Source organism: Maniola jurtina, chromosome 15 (genome assembly GCF_905333055.1).
Source record: "Maniola jurtina chromosome 15, ilManJurt1.1, whole genome shotgun sequence".
In the NCBI taxonomy this organism is placed as follows: Eukaryota; Metazoa; Arthropoda; class Insecta; order Lepidoptera; family Nymphalidae; genus Maniola; species Maniola jurtina.
Window position 1 is genome coordinate 6,963,419 of NC_060043.1, and position 20,192 is coordinate 6,983,610.

Sequence of the window (20,192 nt, forward strand, 5' to 3'; positions counted from 1 at the left end):
TTTAATTTAGTTTTTTTTGTTTGAAAGGTGGCTTGATCGAGAGTGTTCTTAGCTATAATCTAAAAAAATTGGTTCAGCCGTTTAAGAGTTATCAGCTCTTTTCTAGTTTTCTTGTAGAAAAGAAGGTTAGATAACCGTTAGGTTCATAATATTATGTCAATAGACAAATGTCAAGATGTCAAGCTGTCAAGATGGACGTTGCCTAAATACATAATTATTTATTTGAAAATGATGTTTTGGAAAACTCAGATACTTTGGATCGTCGGGGGTGTTATAAATTTTTAATTTACACTTGTTACGAAGAATTTTGCTAAGCTACTCTACTATGAAAACAAGTGTAGTTATAAAATATGTTTTAAGTAAGGAAGGATATAAAGACATGATAATATTATACTAATTATTATTATATATTTCGAAATACAGATAGAAACGGAGATAATAGTAAGTAATATCGTTATATTCTTGTGGTAGTGTGGTAATCGCGAGCAATTTAATTGTAATATTTACTAACCTTTTTAACCAACTGAATAAATATTAAATAAGTTTCCTACCGACCCATTGCCCCCATCGATTTGATATAAATTGAATAAATACATTTGGACTAACAGTTTTAGGTTACGTTTTATGTACGTGGTATTGGAAATCGGTGTTATTAACTTAATCGGTCATAAGGTCTACTATTTGAAAAAAGAAATTGGAATTTTAAATTTTTCACTGAATGTGAAGGATTTACTTTTTTTCTAGGGTTCTGTACCTCAAAAGGAAAAACGGAACCCTTATAGGATCACTTTGTTGCCTGTCTGTCTGTCTCTCTGTCTGTCCGTCCGTCCGTCTGTCCGTCGTGTCTTCAAGAAACCAACAGATATTTATTTATTTTTATGTATAATAGTTTTTTATTTATTGTGCAAAATGTTGGAAAAAATAACCGAGTACGGAACCCTCAGTGCGCGAGTCTGACTCGCACTTGGCCGTTTTTTTATTGTAGAACTAGCTGATGCCCGCAGATTCGCCCGCGTGGATTGGTCAGATCCCCTGCAGCATCAGGATTGAGGAGTTGGTCTCCAAATTTTTTATGAAACAATGTCGCAAAGTTCCTCTATCGATTAAAAAAGAAATGACGCAAATCGGTTCAGAAATCTCGGAGATTTCGGTGTACATAGGTAGAAAAACACAACTCCCTTTTTGAAAGTCGGTTAAAAAAGTAGCCTATGTTACTCCCTGGTCAATTCTCTACTTGTCTGTGAAAATCCCGTCAAAATCGGTTCAGCCGTTCCCAAGATTAGCCTTTTCACAGACAGACAGACAGACAAAAATTTTAAAAACGTGTGATTCCGTTATGGTATCGTTCAAATAACCATATGAGCTTAATATGAGGTAGTTATTTCGAAATTACAGACAGACACTCCAATTTTATTTATTAGTATAGATAATATCCGCTAAGAAAGCATTTCCAAAAATTCAATCTCTAAGGGGGTAAAATAGGGGCTTGTGTGTTGTCCACACGGATGAAGTCGCGGTTATAAGCTAATATGAATAAACCTAGTTATATTATGTGGGAAAATATGTGATAGAATAACAACACTCTTTAGTTTCCCGAGTTTGTCAATTTTTCTGGGAATTAATACCCACTTGCCTACCTGAAGTTACTCATTGCGGTTAGATTTGTTAGACGATTCACTATGAAATGGATGACATTTTGTACTTTTGACGTCAAAGTGTAACTTTGCAACGTAAGCATGTTGTTGTCCATTGATATTGGTTATTCCAATAAATATTATGTTCTAGTTACTTTGCGTGAAGTTTTATTACATTATTACTTTTTATGCAGGTACATAGCTCTTATTTACAAATAGACTATGCATATACCATAGAATCAAGTACCTCCTATCACTTGTTTTAACGGTGAAGGCAGATATCGTGAAGAAACTTACATGCCTGGCAGTTCTCCATCATGTAGGTGTGTGAAGTCTGCCAATCCGCACACTTGGCCAGTGTGTTACTATGGTCTATGGCCAAACCATTTTCTTTCTAAGAGTATCGTAATCGGTGGTGAGCCGACAAAGAATTGATGATGATAAAGTCAGGGGGTAAGACTTACGAGGGCCTTAAAATATTTTGCTTGATAAAAATTCACATGTCAAACAAATAGGTCAAAACGATATCATTCAATGAAAAACACCTGACAGCTCGATTCATATCACACACGTTTATTTACAGGTACCAATACCTCTAGACTGTGGCTTGGGCCGATGACCTGATTAGACTGACATGACCTCGGTGTAAACAGCGAAATTGCAGGTCCAACATGGGTCCAACACGAATCGATTTACGGTCGGTCAGTGCCGCTTTATCTCTAGGCATCGTATCGAGATCAGAGCCGCCGCCCTGCACGCCCCGTCACTCATACAGTCATTGTTTGAACCTAGGTCTGCATGATTCATGCCGCTATATTGCAAGTTTTAGATAAGAATGCAGCAAATAGGGCGTTGCGGGCAAACAATTATATTGAAGAGTTATTATGCCTTTGACATAGATTGTGCGACTGGGACCTGGTTTTGTTGATAATAATATTATAATCAGGATATGTATTCTAAGTACCTACTGAACTCACTAATTAATTATGATTATCAATATTTCAGACATGTTACGGATGTTAACTAGATCTCAGTGGCCGTATACGTTGGCTTACTTATTATTATTATTCTGTATTGGATATATTCAAATAAGACATTTCGATGAAAGTATTGATGTTAGGAAAATAAGAGGTGCCCGGGATCAAACCCCAGATCTCCGACTCGGGGCTGAGTCTTCGCCACTAGGCACTAGGCTATCATCGCTGTTTAGCCCTTAACAGTTCGGGATTTACTCCTACTAATATAACACCTAGGTACCTAAATACGCCATAGTCAAAAAATTCTTCTAGGTGATTCTCTCTATTGAATCGTCAAAGGTCTGCCACTTATTGATATTCTTTCACTCGAATACGTTTGCACCAACTTTACTGCACGCAACGTTTCTACTGCAATTCGCAATAAACTTCGTGATAATCGGTAATACTCTTTTCAGTTAATCCTTTTGCTTGTGTTAAGCTATAGAGAGGTTTTCTCCGTCATGTCATGTCTACAGTATTTAGAGGAATGGAGGTCGACATTGTTCAGTAAACGGACGGACGTCTTAATTCAAATACATAATATCTACTCACGATAACAGATGTACCTAAATGCATTCGTGATTGTATTGCACATTGAATGCAAGGATTGACTCTCTATTCAGTGGTATTGTACTATTTGACTTTCCCTCTTGTAATTTGTGTGATTAGATAGGTACTTAACCTTAGGAAGATGTCATTCTCGAGTAGAAAGTTACGTGTCTAAAAATATCCCACTTCTCAATCAAGCCACCTTTCAAACAAAAAAAAAACTAAATTAAAATCGGTTCATTAGTTTAGGAGCTACGATGTCACAGACAGATACACACGTCAAACTTATAACACCCCTCTTTTTAGGTCGGGGGTTAATAAATAGGTACCTTAGATCCACTGAATAGAATAGTATTAATGACGCATATAAGTATTCCGATTACCGAAAATCAGATTTTTGGACTTTGTGTCATTGTGTCATGCGAGGCACCACAGAAAAGGTGCTTTTCATCAGAAGTAGGTATTTTATACTTTCTACGTATTTTTCTACGAGTATCATGTGTAGACACACAGAATTTATTTATTTCGTCATTGTAATTGATTAAACATTTACCTAGAGTTGTTAGCACAAAAAGACAAACAGTTGTTTTCGGTAGGTAAGTACACTAAAGCAATCGTCTGTGCAAATATTTGCACAGGCATCTGTGCAGAGGCAACCAAACCGAATGATTATTTTAAATAACACCACACGATTTTCAACTTTATCAGAAGTGTTATAAGTGCGACATTTCTACTTAGTATCGTGATGTCGCAAATTGTATTGTTAATGGGTCATGAACCCTGTACTAGAGAACCACATTAGTACGTACACTCATACACATTTTATCTTATCTATTCCATGTTATAGTAAAATTGTAATAGTGATGTCTGTACAGTGGCTGATTTTTAGTGCTTTATGTCCCTGTGCCTATAACTTAAGGTATCGATAAAATCGCCAAAAACTGAAATAAGGCCACAGTAGGAATCGAGTCCTGACAAGTGAATTGATTATTTATCTATTTCAGTAGAATGAAGTGGAATTTGATGAGTACATTCTTACAAATATTAAATTGTTTTTAGGTATCATTTTAACGAAGAATTAAGTGTTATTTATTAATAATTAAAACAACTTTTAGCCACCGAACCGGGGGTAAATGATAGTTCTGCTATTTATTTTAGTATGCGTTGAACGTGGTGAGTGGTGACACCATATTATACATTTGTGTGGGTCTGTGGGATAATACGTCACTTTAACGTTTAGTTATACGTATTGCCGTATCGTGTTAGCATGTGTTCAGTGTACAATGTAAGAGGCCATTTAAATTTTACAATACTAACTTTATATAAAAAAATCCAAAAAATTCATGCAGCAGTGAAGTGATTCAGTGTAAAAATTATGAAACTTTCAAGAAAATCCGAGGACAAACTCGTGAAATTTAAGCACAAGCTGATAAAGAAATACTACAAGAGTTCGTAAACACTTGCACTTAACCTTCATAGATTTTATTTGATTTCGTAACTAAGTCGTTTAGCACAGTAACAATAATCAAATTATTTTGATGTTAAATATATGCAAGGTGTTGCAAAATCGTGGTCGCGTCAACTCCCACGCTTGCGAATTCAAGGTCTGATGTTGCTTACTTTGTGGCTTCGATTATTATTATAGCAGATAAATTATGATTTTTAGACTTGTATAATAATATGTATATACTTAATACTGGCCTCAAAACTTATCCGTGTCACCTAAAGAAGAAATGTCTCTTTGTAAGATTAATTTAATTAATAGGTGTCTCTTTTTTCTCTAATGCTTCGTTTCACGGAATCACAAATGAAGTTTAACCAATGTAAGTTATCATTAAAATAGAAATTATTTAATCACGGTCATCATTCCCGGGATTTGCTTACGATTCTTGTCATCTTATTAGCCTACTCATATTTTAATTTTCTTGCTTGCATACTTTTTATTTTTAGGGTTCAGTACCCAAGGGTACCAACGGGGGTTTTAACTAATTATGTTGGTCCTAGTGATATAATAGTTTTGCTGTTTTTCTTCTATCTCATTTTACTATTAGGATAGGATGTAAGGAACCACTTTAGTTAATACTCTTACATGCCTGCACGAATTAACTTATTCAACAAGGGATCCACAATCATGCAAAGACAAGCACGTGTGAACAGCATGAAGTCAGAGTATAAGGCATACTAACGACGCGACGCCCACCGTCGTCTCAACCTTTAAGAAATCCATAAAAACACGTGTTTTTCCTCATTCATTATGCAAAACAATTAAAAAGTAATAGGTACCTGCTAGATGTATTATGATATCGTTATACTACAAGTAATAGTTATTTAATTTATTTAATAAGTAGGTACGTAGGTCTAGAGACCTACAGTGTAGACTAGAATAATAAAATATTGTAGTCGAGCTAATGTTTGGTTATTCAAAACCGCCTGCTCGTTGGCTTGCTACTTATAATTTTGAGGAAACTTCGCGACAACCTCGCGTGAGGCGAAGTAAGCGCAGTTTCTCTCGGTATCGTAGCTGCCCTCTTTTTCATGTTTTGTGATCATTTGGATCATAATACACTTCATGGCCCACTGCACTGGATTAATGTGCACTTCAATTCGTTTAGTTGTTCCAAGTGCATTTCCCCAACACACCGGCGAAACTTGGGCCTTAACTATTACCCACTAACTAGCTGTTGATGCCCGCGAATTCGTTCCCGTGGATATAGGTTTTTAAAAATCCCGTGGGGACTCCTTAATTTTCCGGGATAAAGAGTAGCATATGTGTTCCAGGGTATAATCTATCTCCATTCCACAGCCCAATCCGTCTAGTGGTTCTTGCGTGAAAGAATAACAAACATCCATCCATACATACATACGTACAAACTTTCGCGTTTATAATATTAGTAGGATAACATAATATTCGTTGATTTTTAACATTGTTATTTTTTCTTTTCTTTAGTAGGTACCTAATATTCTCTATCTGGAGGTGGGCGTTAACAATTACTGTAGGTAACACAGTTTCTAACGAACGCAGTTGTTACCGGAGAAAAATAAAGACTTTTTCATTTACCTACGTTGATTGTAAAGCGTACAGGGTTACTTGATACTTGTCAGCCGAGTTGTAATAGAGTGTTCTCCCCAGATGAGCACCGGTCAGCAGGAGGCAGCTGGGAGGAGCCGGTGAGCGCGGTGCGGAACACACCGCTCAGGCGCTCGCAACGGCTCAACTCCACGTTGGACTCAAGGTGAGCAGTTACTTCTTAAATAGTTTTTAAGTTTCGTCACTGGTGTAAGCGAAACCGTGGCTTAGCGGTCAGAACGTCGGGCGCGAACCCAGAAGACGCAGGACCCGCAATTTTTGATATGTATGTAAAAAACACTATCATACAATTAGTGTAAATTAAAAATTTATAACACCTATACATATAAGGTTACAGTAACTAGAAAAGAGCTGATAACTTTCAAAGGGCTGAACCGATCTTCTTGAATTATAGCTAAGAACACTCTCAATCAAGCCACGTTTCAAACAAAAAATAACTAAATTAAAATCGGTTCATTAGTTTAGGAGCTACGATGCCACAGACAGATACACAGATACACACGTCAAACTTGTAACACCCCTTTATTAGAGGTCTGTATTCGTATTGTTATCTTTATTTGTATAAATATTATGAGCTATGACCCTGTATAATCTTTGTATAATAATTATCATGAATTAGCATTAATAACCTTCTCCAAGAACATTTCTTAGAGGCGACAAACTTATAAATCGTAAAATGGCCATTTTATATATGTCACTTGGCACGAGTCCCAATTTTAAAGGGACCTTGTATTCAGGGATTGTTTTATGTTTTGTTTTTATTTAATTTTTAATGGCCAAGGATTTTTGCAAAGACGTGGTACATAACGACCAACCAAATTGACTAAATTATACACTGATATAAGTTGTCCTTTGAAGAACATAAGTACATAACACAAAAAACAGCGAAACTTTAAACTCTGATAATGTAGGACTTTATGTGCCTATTGTAATTATTTACATTGACCGATACAACAATGTGATTCCCAGCCTGTAGATAGTTACAAAGAATAATGTACATACCGTGTCAAAGTTCACAAAAGTTCACAGCTGCCTTGATTACTAATTAAACGTGAAACATACCGACCATATTTCTGAAAGCTAGAATACCATTTTGCATTTATTTAGTTTTTAACTGCAACGGTGTAGACTGTAGTCTATTGGACTATGAAGAACAATATGCCGTAACTAACTTAATAAAACAGTAAAAATCACTCAACCCACGACATTACTATCATTTTAAACGAAGGAAATAGGTTCGAGCTGTCTTTCCTAAGTATGATTGATGGTTATTCCGGAATTAGAACCAATTCGTACAAGATGGGGGAGCTTGCAACTGATACATTTAGGGCTGTAGTAGACCTTTGACTTTCGAAATAGCACTTCAAACCACTTTAACAGCCATAAAAAGCTATCGAACACTTACGAGATGTTTTGTTTTAGGGTTCCGTTACCCTTATGATGCTAAAACGGGACCTTATTATTAAGACTGCGCTGTCCATCCGTCCGTCCGACTGTCTGTCAGCGAGCTTTATCTCGTGAACCGTAATAGGCAAAGAGCTGAAATTTTCACAGAATGTGTATTTCTATTGTCGCTTAAACAAACAAAAAAAATAGTAAATATTTCAAAATGTGGCAAAAATGTAAAAAATTAACGTATAAAATGAAGTAGGTAACTTCTCGTACGATGGTACGGAACACTTCTTGTGCGAGTCCGACTCGCACTTGACTGATTTTTATATTTTTATTATAATGTAATTCCACATCGGATAGCTCGAGATTATCGCTTGTGGTCTTTTAAGTGGACGTAATATATTCAGGTTGTTCTCTGTGGTCATCTTAATTCTATAGAAGACTGGATCGGTCCGTCTTTGTGGGATGAAATGAACTGCTTTCCAGTCTTTACTAAGTATAAAGCCTATAATAATAGTCAATAACTTATGATTTGATCTTTAACATATTGCTCAAAAGTTTAAAAGGGCCCGAATTCACTGGAAATTGAATTTTAGTCGACATAAGAAACATGTAAAAATAGAGACCATGATTGAGTAAATTAACTATAAATCTTCCTTTTTCTTATCGTTATCGAACATGCTATAAAAATTGTTTTGCGAACTTTTGGTTGGCTTTTGCTCCGATCCTCATCTTTTAAGAATCATGACTACCCACCCATATACACTACGAAAATGTATCTATTTGTCCTTCAATCACGTTGTCGCAACCCGTTAAACGACGGATTGGCGTGAGTCTTTTCTATGAATATAGTAAAAGACCTGGAGAGTGATATATGTATAGGCTACTTTTTACTCCAGAAAATCTAACCAATTCTCCCAGGCATCAGCTAATAATAATAAATATTTTTGAGAGCATTTTCAAACGTTTAAATAATTATCAAAATAAAAAAAAGTTATCTAATGTTTGGCTCTATTCGTTGTTCACTTCAATAAAATTAAAAACAGTGAAAGTTCATTGTTTTGTTACATACGTATAATAAAAAGGTTTATCAACACGTTAACCTTAATTTGGTTTAGTTTTTTTGGTACGCTCGTATTGACACACGTATTACGCTAACTTCCCAGTTAGTTGTATGGTATCGGATGGTTTGAGGTTAGCACACGCTTTCGAAACCCGTGACCGTTGTGGTGTGGTCTCTCGCCCGACAATTAGCGGTGTCGCGTACAACAATTAACACGAATTTCCTGTGCTCAGAGGGCACTGCCTCCGTGGTGACTGTCACCGCAACATTATACTATTTTAAGCATAGCAATTAAGTATAAAGAGCTTCTTTATCAACTAACAAGGTAAGTTCCTTGTAACTTTTTAAAGACTTGGTGGCAGCGACTTTGTTACCATGCATCTCGTTTTTTAAAATTCCTTGGCAACTCTTTAATTTTTCGGAATAAAAAGTACGCTATATCCGTCTCATGCAAGCTATCTCTGTACCAAATGTTCTCGTACTCTCAAAATCAGTTAGACGGATGGGCCGTTCAAACGTTATTAGACAGATAGACCCACTTTCGCATTTATAATATTACTTAGTTTGGATTCACACATTTCACAAACATCGCCATTCGTACTGATTAGTATCTACGCGAATGTCGTAAAAGAGTTTGACCATTCCATATAGATACACTACCAGAAATCAGAAAGCGGCAGAGAGACACATTATGCCGTGCGCAGACTATCGGAAATTGAATCTAACACTTTGGATGTGTAACTCGTAAGTAGCAACGGATGTGTATCAATCCCACCAGCGCTAAAGTTAGCTAGGCTTTAAGTAACTGCCGAGTTTGTTACTGGCTTTAGTAAAATCTGTTTATCATGTCATGAAGAGGCACAAGTTGGTCGACATGAAATATGTATTTTTGAATTTTGAAGCGATTGTAGCGTAGGTTTGAACCGAAAGTACCGATTTAAAAGCCTTTTTGAATATAAAACGTTTTTTACAAATCCGAAAACATTTATATGTATCACACAGTTTCTGGGTGAGGCAGAAACTCGGAATACCCGATATTCCGTGGACAGACGTGTTTATTACAAGTTGTTACATTACCATAATCTTATGTCAGTTCCTACTCGTTTTATATTTTTCGCTCCTGCAGTAACGATGTTGTATTTACCATTTAAGTGAAACGCCAAACATACACGCTTTCTAAATTGAGTCATAAACCGTATAATACGGCCTGTCAAAATAATTCTGAACCCATGACGCGTATCGGCAAACATTTCCAAAAAGGCTCTGACGCATTTTTCGTCTGAGTTGTCAAAGTTGGCTTTAAAAAGAAAGTTTTCCACTGCAACCCATCTCGGCCTGAGCAATCAATCCAGACTGTTTTTTTTTTTAAATATTTTTCATTACATGAATTCGCGAGTTTTCAGTGACTTTTCTTGCAGAAATCCCGGCCATTTCCATGTCAGTGTCAATTTCTGCAAGTTTTTAGGATGCAAACTTGCAGACATTGATTTGCTATGAGTGTTTGTAAACGGGGTGCAAAAAGCTGTCTGTTTCTGCAACTTGCAAAAGTTCTACTTGCCGCTGGACACTCGGCCTTAATAATGAGAAAATTATTTTGATTATTTCGATTTAAAAGTACCTACATACTTGTAAAAGTCTACTAGAATAAAAATCTATTCTATTCTACATTTTGGAGCGCGATGGAAACAACACGGCTTCTACGTGCTCCGATCTATTCAATTCCTTGTATTACAAATTATAACTTCTAGGAAATGCGTTAAATACGTTGTCGTCGCACTTTGTGGTGGTGCGTTGTTTGTTTCTTCGTAGCAGGAGAGCGGGTAGTGCATATAGCATTCTACACGTTGTACCATACAGATTTGTCTGTAATTCCTTGTGTAATTCAAAATTAACACATGCGTTTTGCCTAATCGTTTACAAATAGGTTGTAACTTTGTCAAGTTGACGCTACATTAGGCATCAAAAGAATGTCAAGGTTACATCGAACAATTAGCATATTCGTTAGTGATAATTCACTTCTTTTAGTAACTACAGGATAATTATTCAGGCCCCTATTGTCGGTGTTACCTCATGCCTGTATACATATTACAGTAGGTACCTACCTATATATCTTAGCAGACGATAATACCTGAACTTGCGGCCTTAATTGCTTTGCTACAACTTACAAGACACGCAATTGCAGGTTAATAATGCTATTGTGTTTTGTGTCAAGTATAATGTAGATCCTATTTTTCAAGGCAATTATACTGATCGCGCATTAGCTTCGGTCAGACTGAAGCGATCATCCTTACAGAAACTGCAAAATGTATCCACTCAGAGAATTTATAGAGTACATTTATCAGATTTTAAAGCTATAAATAAACGTGGCTAGTTTAACCATTCATTTTAATTAATCGGTTCCGATGATAGTCTATTAACTCCAATTGACATATTAAATAGTTAAGTTTTTATTTCCACTCCATGTTGTGCAATAGAGCATAGCCATAAGAATTGGCCTTTATTTTAGCAATGCAATATTTGGGGTGGAATCTGAGAATAGACTATAAAATAAAATAAAACTTATTATTAGAGTCTGCCTCCATTTCATCTGTTGTTTCATGACATTCTCCGAACCTTTGGTTACGCCACCAAAGGTAGATAGATACCTAGGTACTGATTTCAGGTACAGTCGGCCTCAGAATTCGAGTAACAACTCCGCGAAACTTCATCACGCATCAAAAACCTGTCCCACTTATGACCTTGTTCTATAAACCCGCCACACAAACCTATCGCATATGTATAACCGTGCCATGCGAATATTAAGGTGCTAAACGACTTACGGCCTTAGACTGTACATACGTTCTATTTTTTGGGCACTGTGACCTGTGTGCTAGATCATTCGAATATTCAGAAAAGTAATATTTTACACAGAGTCTTTATATCCACTAGAGGCGTAGTCGCAGTAGCTAAAACTGAAACGCTTCACGCTGCCTCATCGTAAGGATTTTTTCAATAGAGATGGACAAGCATGGCGTACCTACCAACTTAATACAGTTGAGCAACCTCAATTTGTCTCAAGTCAAAAGCTTTTAAGTATTGGATTACTTCTGTGTCTTGTGTCTTAGTTGGCGTTTGTCGCACTCCTAGAATTGGATATTTTTATCTTTTGTTGAAATACAATCTATGTACTAAATACCTACTTCGAAGTTAGGTGCTTAATAATGTAGGGGTGCACAAAAGGAACATAATTCATGCATGTTATTGTGTTTGCGGTGTGTTATGACACAAGCTATAGGTCACATAGATAAGCTGGTGAGGCCACAGACAGTGCGTCGTCTGTCTTGTTTATCACTGACTAGCTGATGCCCGCGACTTCGTTCGCGTGGATGTAGGATTTTAAAAAAATCCTTGATAACTCTTTAATTTTCCGGGATAAAAAGTAGCTTATGTGCTAATCCAGGGTATAATCGATCTCCATTCTAAATTTCAGCCCAATTCGTTCATTAGTTATTGCGTGAAGAAGTAGGTAACAAACATACACACATACACACAAACGTTCCCCTTTATAGTATTAGTGTGATAGTGTGATTATTTAATAGTTGGCTCGAGGATAGTCTAGTCATTTTTTCGAAATTTTTTTCATAGTCTAGTAGGCATTTGCCCACATTAACGCGACATTGCCTACATTAAATACACGCGAACGAAGTCGTGGGCATCAGCTAGTTGACACTAAAGCTAACACATTAGCGACTGTAGATCCTTTAGTGAAAACAAAACTACTATTAACAAAACTCTAATTCGAACAGCAATGTCTATGTTAGATGTCTACTTGTTAATTGTAATCAATTGTCGATTACGTAATGTTTGTCACGAATTCGCGATTGAATAAATCATCAGGCAAGTGTGTGAACAGAATAAAATGATGCGCTGTGTCATCGAAGGCTGTCATTTTGTACTTGCGCCTTACAAGCTAGTAATCATCGAGTTATGAACCTGTGAACCTATGTAGTAATTCTTGAGATTTCATGATGTTGTCACTCTTATAGCATGTTCCCACTTGTCGGCTGTCGGGCCCGGATTTTAATCGAATGTCCCAGTGGCAGATCATTGCGACACAAGATCGGTTTAGACAAGTGTGAATATTCTTCATGTAAAATGTTCTGCCACTGTGGAACATCTGATTAAAATCCGGGCCCGGCAGATGACAAGTGGGAACCGGCTCTTGATGTAGCGAAGGTCGTTGAAACTATAGCACAAGGTAACCTAAATTAGGCAGCAGAACCATCCATATCACGTATATTTACAATGCCATATATTTTACAGATTCTTCCCAGTAGTTTCTCTCCGGTGCGGTCTTGACACATATTTTTGTATTAATTTTTATGTTTGCAATGACTTTTAAATCATGATATGGCGATGAAGGAAATGTATTATGGACGTACTTCCGATGATGCCGAAACAATACCAAGTCGGGAATATTAATCATTGAGCCCCATTTCAGTTGATAGAATATGGTCCTCATAATATTTTGTTTCCTCAAGTCCCTCTTACCCAAGTAAGATCTTGCTTAATCCTTTCAGGCAAATTAAACATTTCTTATTTATACTTAATAAGTTACCTTACGTGACGACTATCTCTATTGCAGCTTGTTTGCTCAAAACACCTATATTTCATGCCTACTTAATGCAATACAAAAGAATTTTACTGCTATAAATAAGCGTTAATTCATACATTTGTATGTAACTGTTTCTTTCCATTCACCTTAAGGTACCTATTGCGTATACAATGACTAAATATATTTGACTTCACAAAAAAGGTATTTAACGAAGCATTAATAATGGTAAAGGATTATGAAATCACATACTTAATACTGTTGCGGAAAACTGAACTTGCTTTTCTCAACGATGTAGCTTTATGATCTTCTTTGTTTAGTTATTTCGAAAGCCATTGGCACTGCAACTAAGACCCGGACCTCTCACCTTAATAATTTTGCCTTTCAAACTTGTCACTACTAAAGCACATCCAAACGCGCGAGACCAAAGCGAACGGGAACGTCAGCCGCGCGGCGGTCGCCTCCCATCGTGTTTATTGGCGCCATATCACCTATGCGATACAAGACTTGCACAGTATAGTGTAGATTCACGTCATGGACGCTCCCGCATCACGCATTCATGGCCTTAAATTTTATGTTCGTGTCTCACTTCGGACATGTACCTAAGAAAGTGGTTTTGTAATTTGAACATTCAATACATGAATAATAATACATCAATCAATGACTTCAATGACAACTCAATATGTTGCCTTTGCTTCTGTTAATGAAGCAGCTTTATATAATTTGCTACTTATTGCCAATACAACTTCTTTGACAGTAACACCGGTAGTTGTATTATATTAGATAATATTTGTTCGGAAAATAAAAAGTACCTACTCTTACAAAAGTTACTCGTCATGTAAGTGTATTCCTTGTAACTTATAGTAGGTATTCGTTGCGTTATTTGATGAAATTATTTCATTCCATAACATAAGTATCTACATATAAAGTACAGTACGTAATTATTTCAGTGAGTTTAGTAGATGCAAAATTCTAAATACTTAATAGATTTTCTTAACTGCAAAAGGGAACAGATTTGAACTAGACAAACTAAGATGTAGAGCAAATCGTGCCTGAGCCAAATTATTAGATTTGTCAAAAGTACCTACCAATAGATCTAAATTAGATCAATCCTTGAGCATTTAATCGATACTTATAAAGTATTGTTGTGTCATTTGATCAACCTTCATCAGTTCCTTTGTTTAGTATTTTGACAAACTAATTGGCCCATTGTTGTTCATTATTATAATGTTCCATTAGTCAATAAGTCGTTCGATATAATATGTCTTATATACCTATTTGCAAATATCTCGAGCAATTGCTCCGCAGATGACGATACCGTTTATTGGTCTGATATTAAATCTAATGTACCCAGGCACTTCATAATCTATACAGTGCTCTTAAGGGGACGGTATATTCCAGGTATAATTTCAAATCTAGAGATGGCGATACACATTGTATCGGCATCTCTCTTAGACGCCCCTGAACCGGTTGCGCATCGCCACAGTGTAGATTATTATTTTCACATCGCTCCTGCATTTAATCATTACGTCACCCCACTTCAGTGTTTACGATGGAGTAAAAAGTCAAGTTATGTATAAGTTTAAAATTCAAAGTTATAGTGATAAAAAATATTTATTATGAAATAATTAAAAATTTATTTAAAAAAATTAATCTGTAGATATCATCAGAATCGATTACATTCGACTTCGCTGGGTTACTTTATTGTAATATATAGGTAACATTGCGTATCTATAAAAATATGTGTACAAGTTAAATATTGTTTTATATACTACTAGAGGATCCCTGCGGCTTCGCCTGCGTTGATTTCGGTTTTTTTGAATCCCGTAGGAACTCTTCATTTTTCCGGGATAAAAAGTATAAAAAGTAGCCTATGTCCTTCTCCGGGATGTATCCCAAGTCTGTACCAAATTTCATTAAAATCGGTTCAGTGGTTGGGCCGTGAAAACGTAGCAGACAGACAGACACACTTTCGCATTTATAATATTAGTATGGATTTTAATGCACACTGTTGCCAAGTTACTATCATTAGTTATTAAACAGTCACTGATAAAAAAAAAACAACAATATTATAATGTACTTTTATTGTTTTGTCAACAACGAGAAATAATGAATGAGATCTATTTACAATCATGCTAATAGGTGTCTTTTTCAACCTGTATGCTTATTATAGTAGGAGATTTAACATTTCACCAACTTTCATAGAATGAGATCACACACACACAGTAACATTAAATTAAAATGGGCCTAAATAACCTTGACTTAAGGTCCTAAATTCAATTACACCGATTTTAATTTCTGGTTCTGTCTGACTGGCTATACATGAATGGATTAATTTGAGCTATAAAACAAGGCGGTTAAGGTCTATTTTACGTTAACGTTCTCATTATAAACCCCTATCTGCCAGTTTTGGTCATTACTGTGGTGACCATTACATTTGGCCTTGAAAGAAGATACTTCACATGGATAAAAGATTATAGCATGGACAAGTCCAAGTTTCTGAAATTTTCACTTATTGATAATGATAATACTGTCATTCCTAATTACTTACATTTATAGGTAAATCTTATATTTTCTATATCTTATTGCTATTATAGATGCTGAGATTATAGAAATTACACTCAACTGAAATTCAATGAAAATATAGTTAGCACGGACATTACACAAGTAACTATTTATTGCATTTCACTAATTACCGAGATCGTAAAATCCTATTTTTTCATATTGTCAAAACGTTTACAGTAAAAAAATATCACACGCGCTAGGCGTGCAAAAACACCTGAAAGAGATTATATGCACCTGCATCCATAACAGGATAACATTATAATATGTTTCGTGTTGTATAAAAAGCTGTTTTGTTTATAATCCTTGTTTTTGTTTATTCAATATGGTTACAGTCAAACCGGCCCGCTCGGAGCTAATAGCCATAAAAGTTAACTAATTAGGTGAAATATTCCAAAAGAGCATAAGTAGGTATGTACACATTCAATACGCTAACTTAACTGTTTACGTTAAGGTTCAAAGTCAAAGCGCTGGAGAAATGTTTTTATATGATACTGAACAAAGTCAAGACAGAGATTAAAATATTTTATAGCTTTTTTGTTATATTCAGATTCGGGCCATTGATTCAAATTTTAAATTTGTAGTAATTATTTTCTCTAATTCAGAAGCTGAGCTCTTTTTCTGGATGCCTATCATTAGGCATCCAGAAAAAGAGGTCATTACCTTTTCGCTAAAAGACAATTTTACGTTGACTGACATGAAAGCAAAGTGCCTAGTAAGCCAATAGACAATTCAGCTAGATGACATCAAAGCAGATTACCCAGTCAGCAGAGAGTCAACTTAGCTGTACGCCATAAAAACAGAATGCACAAGTAGCAAAACGTCTGGAATTGTGAATAGTCTGTATGATTAGAACACCTCATTAGCCAGACGTCAAATTACATAGTTGGATGACATAAACGCTGAATGAGATAGTATCTAAAACGTCTGGAAAAGTAAATAGTCTAAATGGTCTGTTGCTTGCTCCTTTTTTAATTTTTAACCAACTTCCAAAAAGAAGGTGGTTCTCAATTCAGCCTGTTTTTTTACCCCATTGCGGCAAAGCCTAAAGGAAGAGTTATGATTTTAGCAGTCTGTATATGTATGTGTGTGTGTTTGTATCCAGATTCTGTGTGTTCCACCGTAGCGCCGAAACTACTGGGCTGATTTTGATGAATGAGGTGTAAATCCGGGTAACATAGGCTACATTTTATACGAAAAAAATTGACCTAACGGATGTAATATGAAAAAAAGTGGGGGTGAAAAGGTACTACCACTAACTAACAATTGTGCCAGGACTGGTCCTGATGGGATTTTGAAGTTTGAAAAGGTGCAGTTGGTTCTCTATATAACGTAGACCCGCACTAAGACAGGATTTTGAGAAATTTGATCTGTAAATTGACCAAATTATCATACAACAATACTACTTCTCACGAACCTATAAAAGCTACGAACAAACGATTTCAGTAGTTACATTTTATTACTGTTCATACCTTTCGATTCAAAACAAGAAAAATTGATACACTGATTTGGCATTCCAAAACGAAGCAACTCTCGTCCTAATAACAATTTAATGTATACTTTAAGAATAACTGCATAAGGTAAGTTTTACAACGAATATTTTAACATCGATATTTTAATGTTAGTATACGTGAGTGAGAACACAAAAGCCACAAAGATCCTTTGTATTGACAAAGGCAAACACAATAGGATCTTTCATTTCTTGTAAATTGAACTAGTTTTATGAGTAAAAGTATTAAGTACGTATGAAATTTTGTTTTGCACATTTTCAACTTTTAAGCTGTGACAATAAGGTCTAAGTTGAAGGAATATTTAATAGTATGATTATTTTTTTGATCTATAAAACATTTATGACACTGCAATTTTTAGTCAAACTTATTATTGACTACTTAGTGACGTATATACATAAAAAAACCAGCCAAGTGCGAGTCAGACTCGCGCACCAAGTTTCCGTATCCGTACTCAGGTATTTTTCCGACATTTTGCAAGATAAATCAAAAACTATTATGCTTAAAAATAAATTAAAATCAGTTTTAGAATGTTCAGGTAAAACCCTTTTATAAGATACCCCACTTGGTATAGTTATCTTACTTTGAAAATTGAAACACATTGTTTTTTAATGAACCCATAAATTCATGGTTTTTGCCAAATTTCATGATTCTAGGTCAACGGGAAGTACCCTATAGGTTTTCCTGACAGACACAACACACACGGACAAAACAGACTGACAGGTGGACAGATAGACAGACATACAGTTAGATAGACAGACAAACAGACAGCAAATTGATCCTATAAGCGTTCCGCTTTTCTTTTTGAGGTACGGAACCCTAATAAATGATATCATTGCATAGCAAGTGAAGAAACTAAAAATTATAACACCTTGGATAAACATCTCGGACTTGAAAGTGGATGTCATTTTCATAATAATCATGATCATCATCATCATCATTATGAGCCCGTGGATGTCCACTGTTGGACATGGGCCTTCCCTAAAGAGCGCCAGCCGCTTTATATCATCAGTCCATCGTGCTGGAGGACGTCCTACACTACGCTTGCTTATACGCGGTCTCCTCTCATCCTATTTTCATAATAATTAGTACTTTCCCCTAAAAACCTTTAAATTGATATCAATAAAGTTTTTTTTCCATCTTATCTTCTAATACTTATGCATTTTACAAGTTTGGTTTTTGATCTTTGAGCTACCGGGATAGAGCACTCAGATTAATTAATTTTTATTTTCAAATTATAAGTCCTGGTCTATAATGACCTAATATTAGCTTCACTACACTGCAATGTACTGTTTACTGCATTCTTTTTAAAATAATTACTTTTTTAATGTAATAAATGCACAATATAAACTTATCTTAAAATCTAGAAAAATCCTAAATAAAAATACTTTATAACATAGTACTGAATTTACTACTCTATGGCATTCTGTACAATTACAGTATGACAAAATGCTTATGAAACCCGAAACAGGTCCTGCCGCGCTGAGGCGACGGGTATGACTGACAAGATAACGTAATTACGGCCCATAAGACTCAACAATAGGGTCGAAAATTCTTTGTACTCGCTCTGTACGCGATTTGAAGAGAATAAGCGAGGAAGCGTGAAATCAAATAATTTAGAATATAATTTGAAATATAGCACTTACTGTGAAATGATCGGACCGAATTATTTATTTGATTGTTTTACACCTATGGTGAAAGTTACGTCTTTAAGAGCTTTGTCATTAAAGAGAAAAACCCAAAAGTCTAAGGTTTTAGACCAAACTTCTGATTTTTTTTCTATCGAGGAAAGTTTGTCCAATCATGTTTTAATCGGACCAAATCCAAGGGGATATAATGAAAAATATTATATATTAATTTCAAATTTTTCGATCCATGCGTTCCTAACTTAATTCCATTTTAGTAAACTTTAGTATCGACGAAAAAGGAGACCGCCGCGTTAATAAAGCCGCTCTACATTCTACGTTTTTACCGCGAGATACCCGCTGATAGTCAGCAGGTAGCAAAGGCAGAACAATCAAACTCAAAACACTGAAAACTGCAAACAGCTATAAAGAAATGTGTCTTATTGTTTGAACACACAGCTTCTTTACATTGCAGATCTATTTTAATGAACAATGAACTATTTTAGACAGCAGCAGTCGTGTAATTATGTAAGTAATCTGGTTTTTTTTAAATTTAAAAATGTTACTTAAACTTAAAGCTAGCCATATTATATATTATTGCTGTACAACTCATGCCCGTAAAATCGCCGCATTTCCGCACTGGACACCAAATTATAACCTCGGTGAAATATTTCCTAAGTTTCATTTGAATCTGCCTTTTGATTTTCATGTCGAACGGAAACGACTACAGCGTTTTGCAGTTTTTCCCGGCGTGTATAAAACGCGCGTTTATTTGCGACCGCGAAAATCGAAGTGTGCAGGGTCCTTACAGAATAGTTAATCAGACCTTTGTACTGAGCTCTTTGTAATAAATCTCTATTAGTCCGAACTAAGATAGGACAATAATCGGTACAGTGTTTCTTTAAGTGCAGAATGCCACTTGTCCTATTATTGAAGAATAACCGCGTGAAGGCCGTTTTGCGCAACATTACCAAAAAGGAACGAAGGTAATCTTTTGATTTATTCTCGATATAAAAAGTAATGTAATCAATATAATACGAACACTAGATAGAAAATTCAAATATGTACGTACGTCTATAACTTGTCATCGGAATGCGATGACCTATTTTGACGAAGTTTGCTTTGTTTTTTGTCTGTCCACTCTATATTTGCCACAAGCTGTTA

The 20,192-nt window shown here is 35.7% G+C and overlaps 1 protein-coding gene across 4 annotated transcripts in view; it reads left to right on the forward strand.

Moving 5' to 3' along the window:
• The window catches only part of LOC123872306 (rho guanine nucleotide exchange factor 10), a 62,618-nt gene that overhangs the window by 10,892 nt on the left and 31,534 nt on the right, over positions 1-20,192 (forward strand). For 2 of the 4 annotated variants that reach the window (XM_045916511.1, XM_045916512.1), the window contains one exon: positions 6,330-6,432. In XM_045916511.1, the coding sequence (XP_045772467.1) occupies positions 6,330-6,432 (103 nt within the window). Of the gene's footprint in view, positions 1-4,429; positions 5,023-6,329; positions 6,433-20,192 lie in introns of those variants that run through there. The other 2 variants (XM_045916513.1, XM_045916514.1) reach the window with 2 other exon arrangements.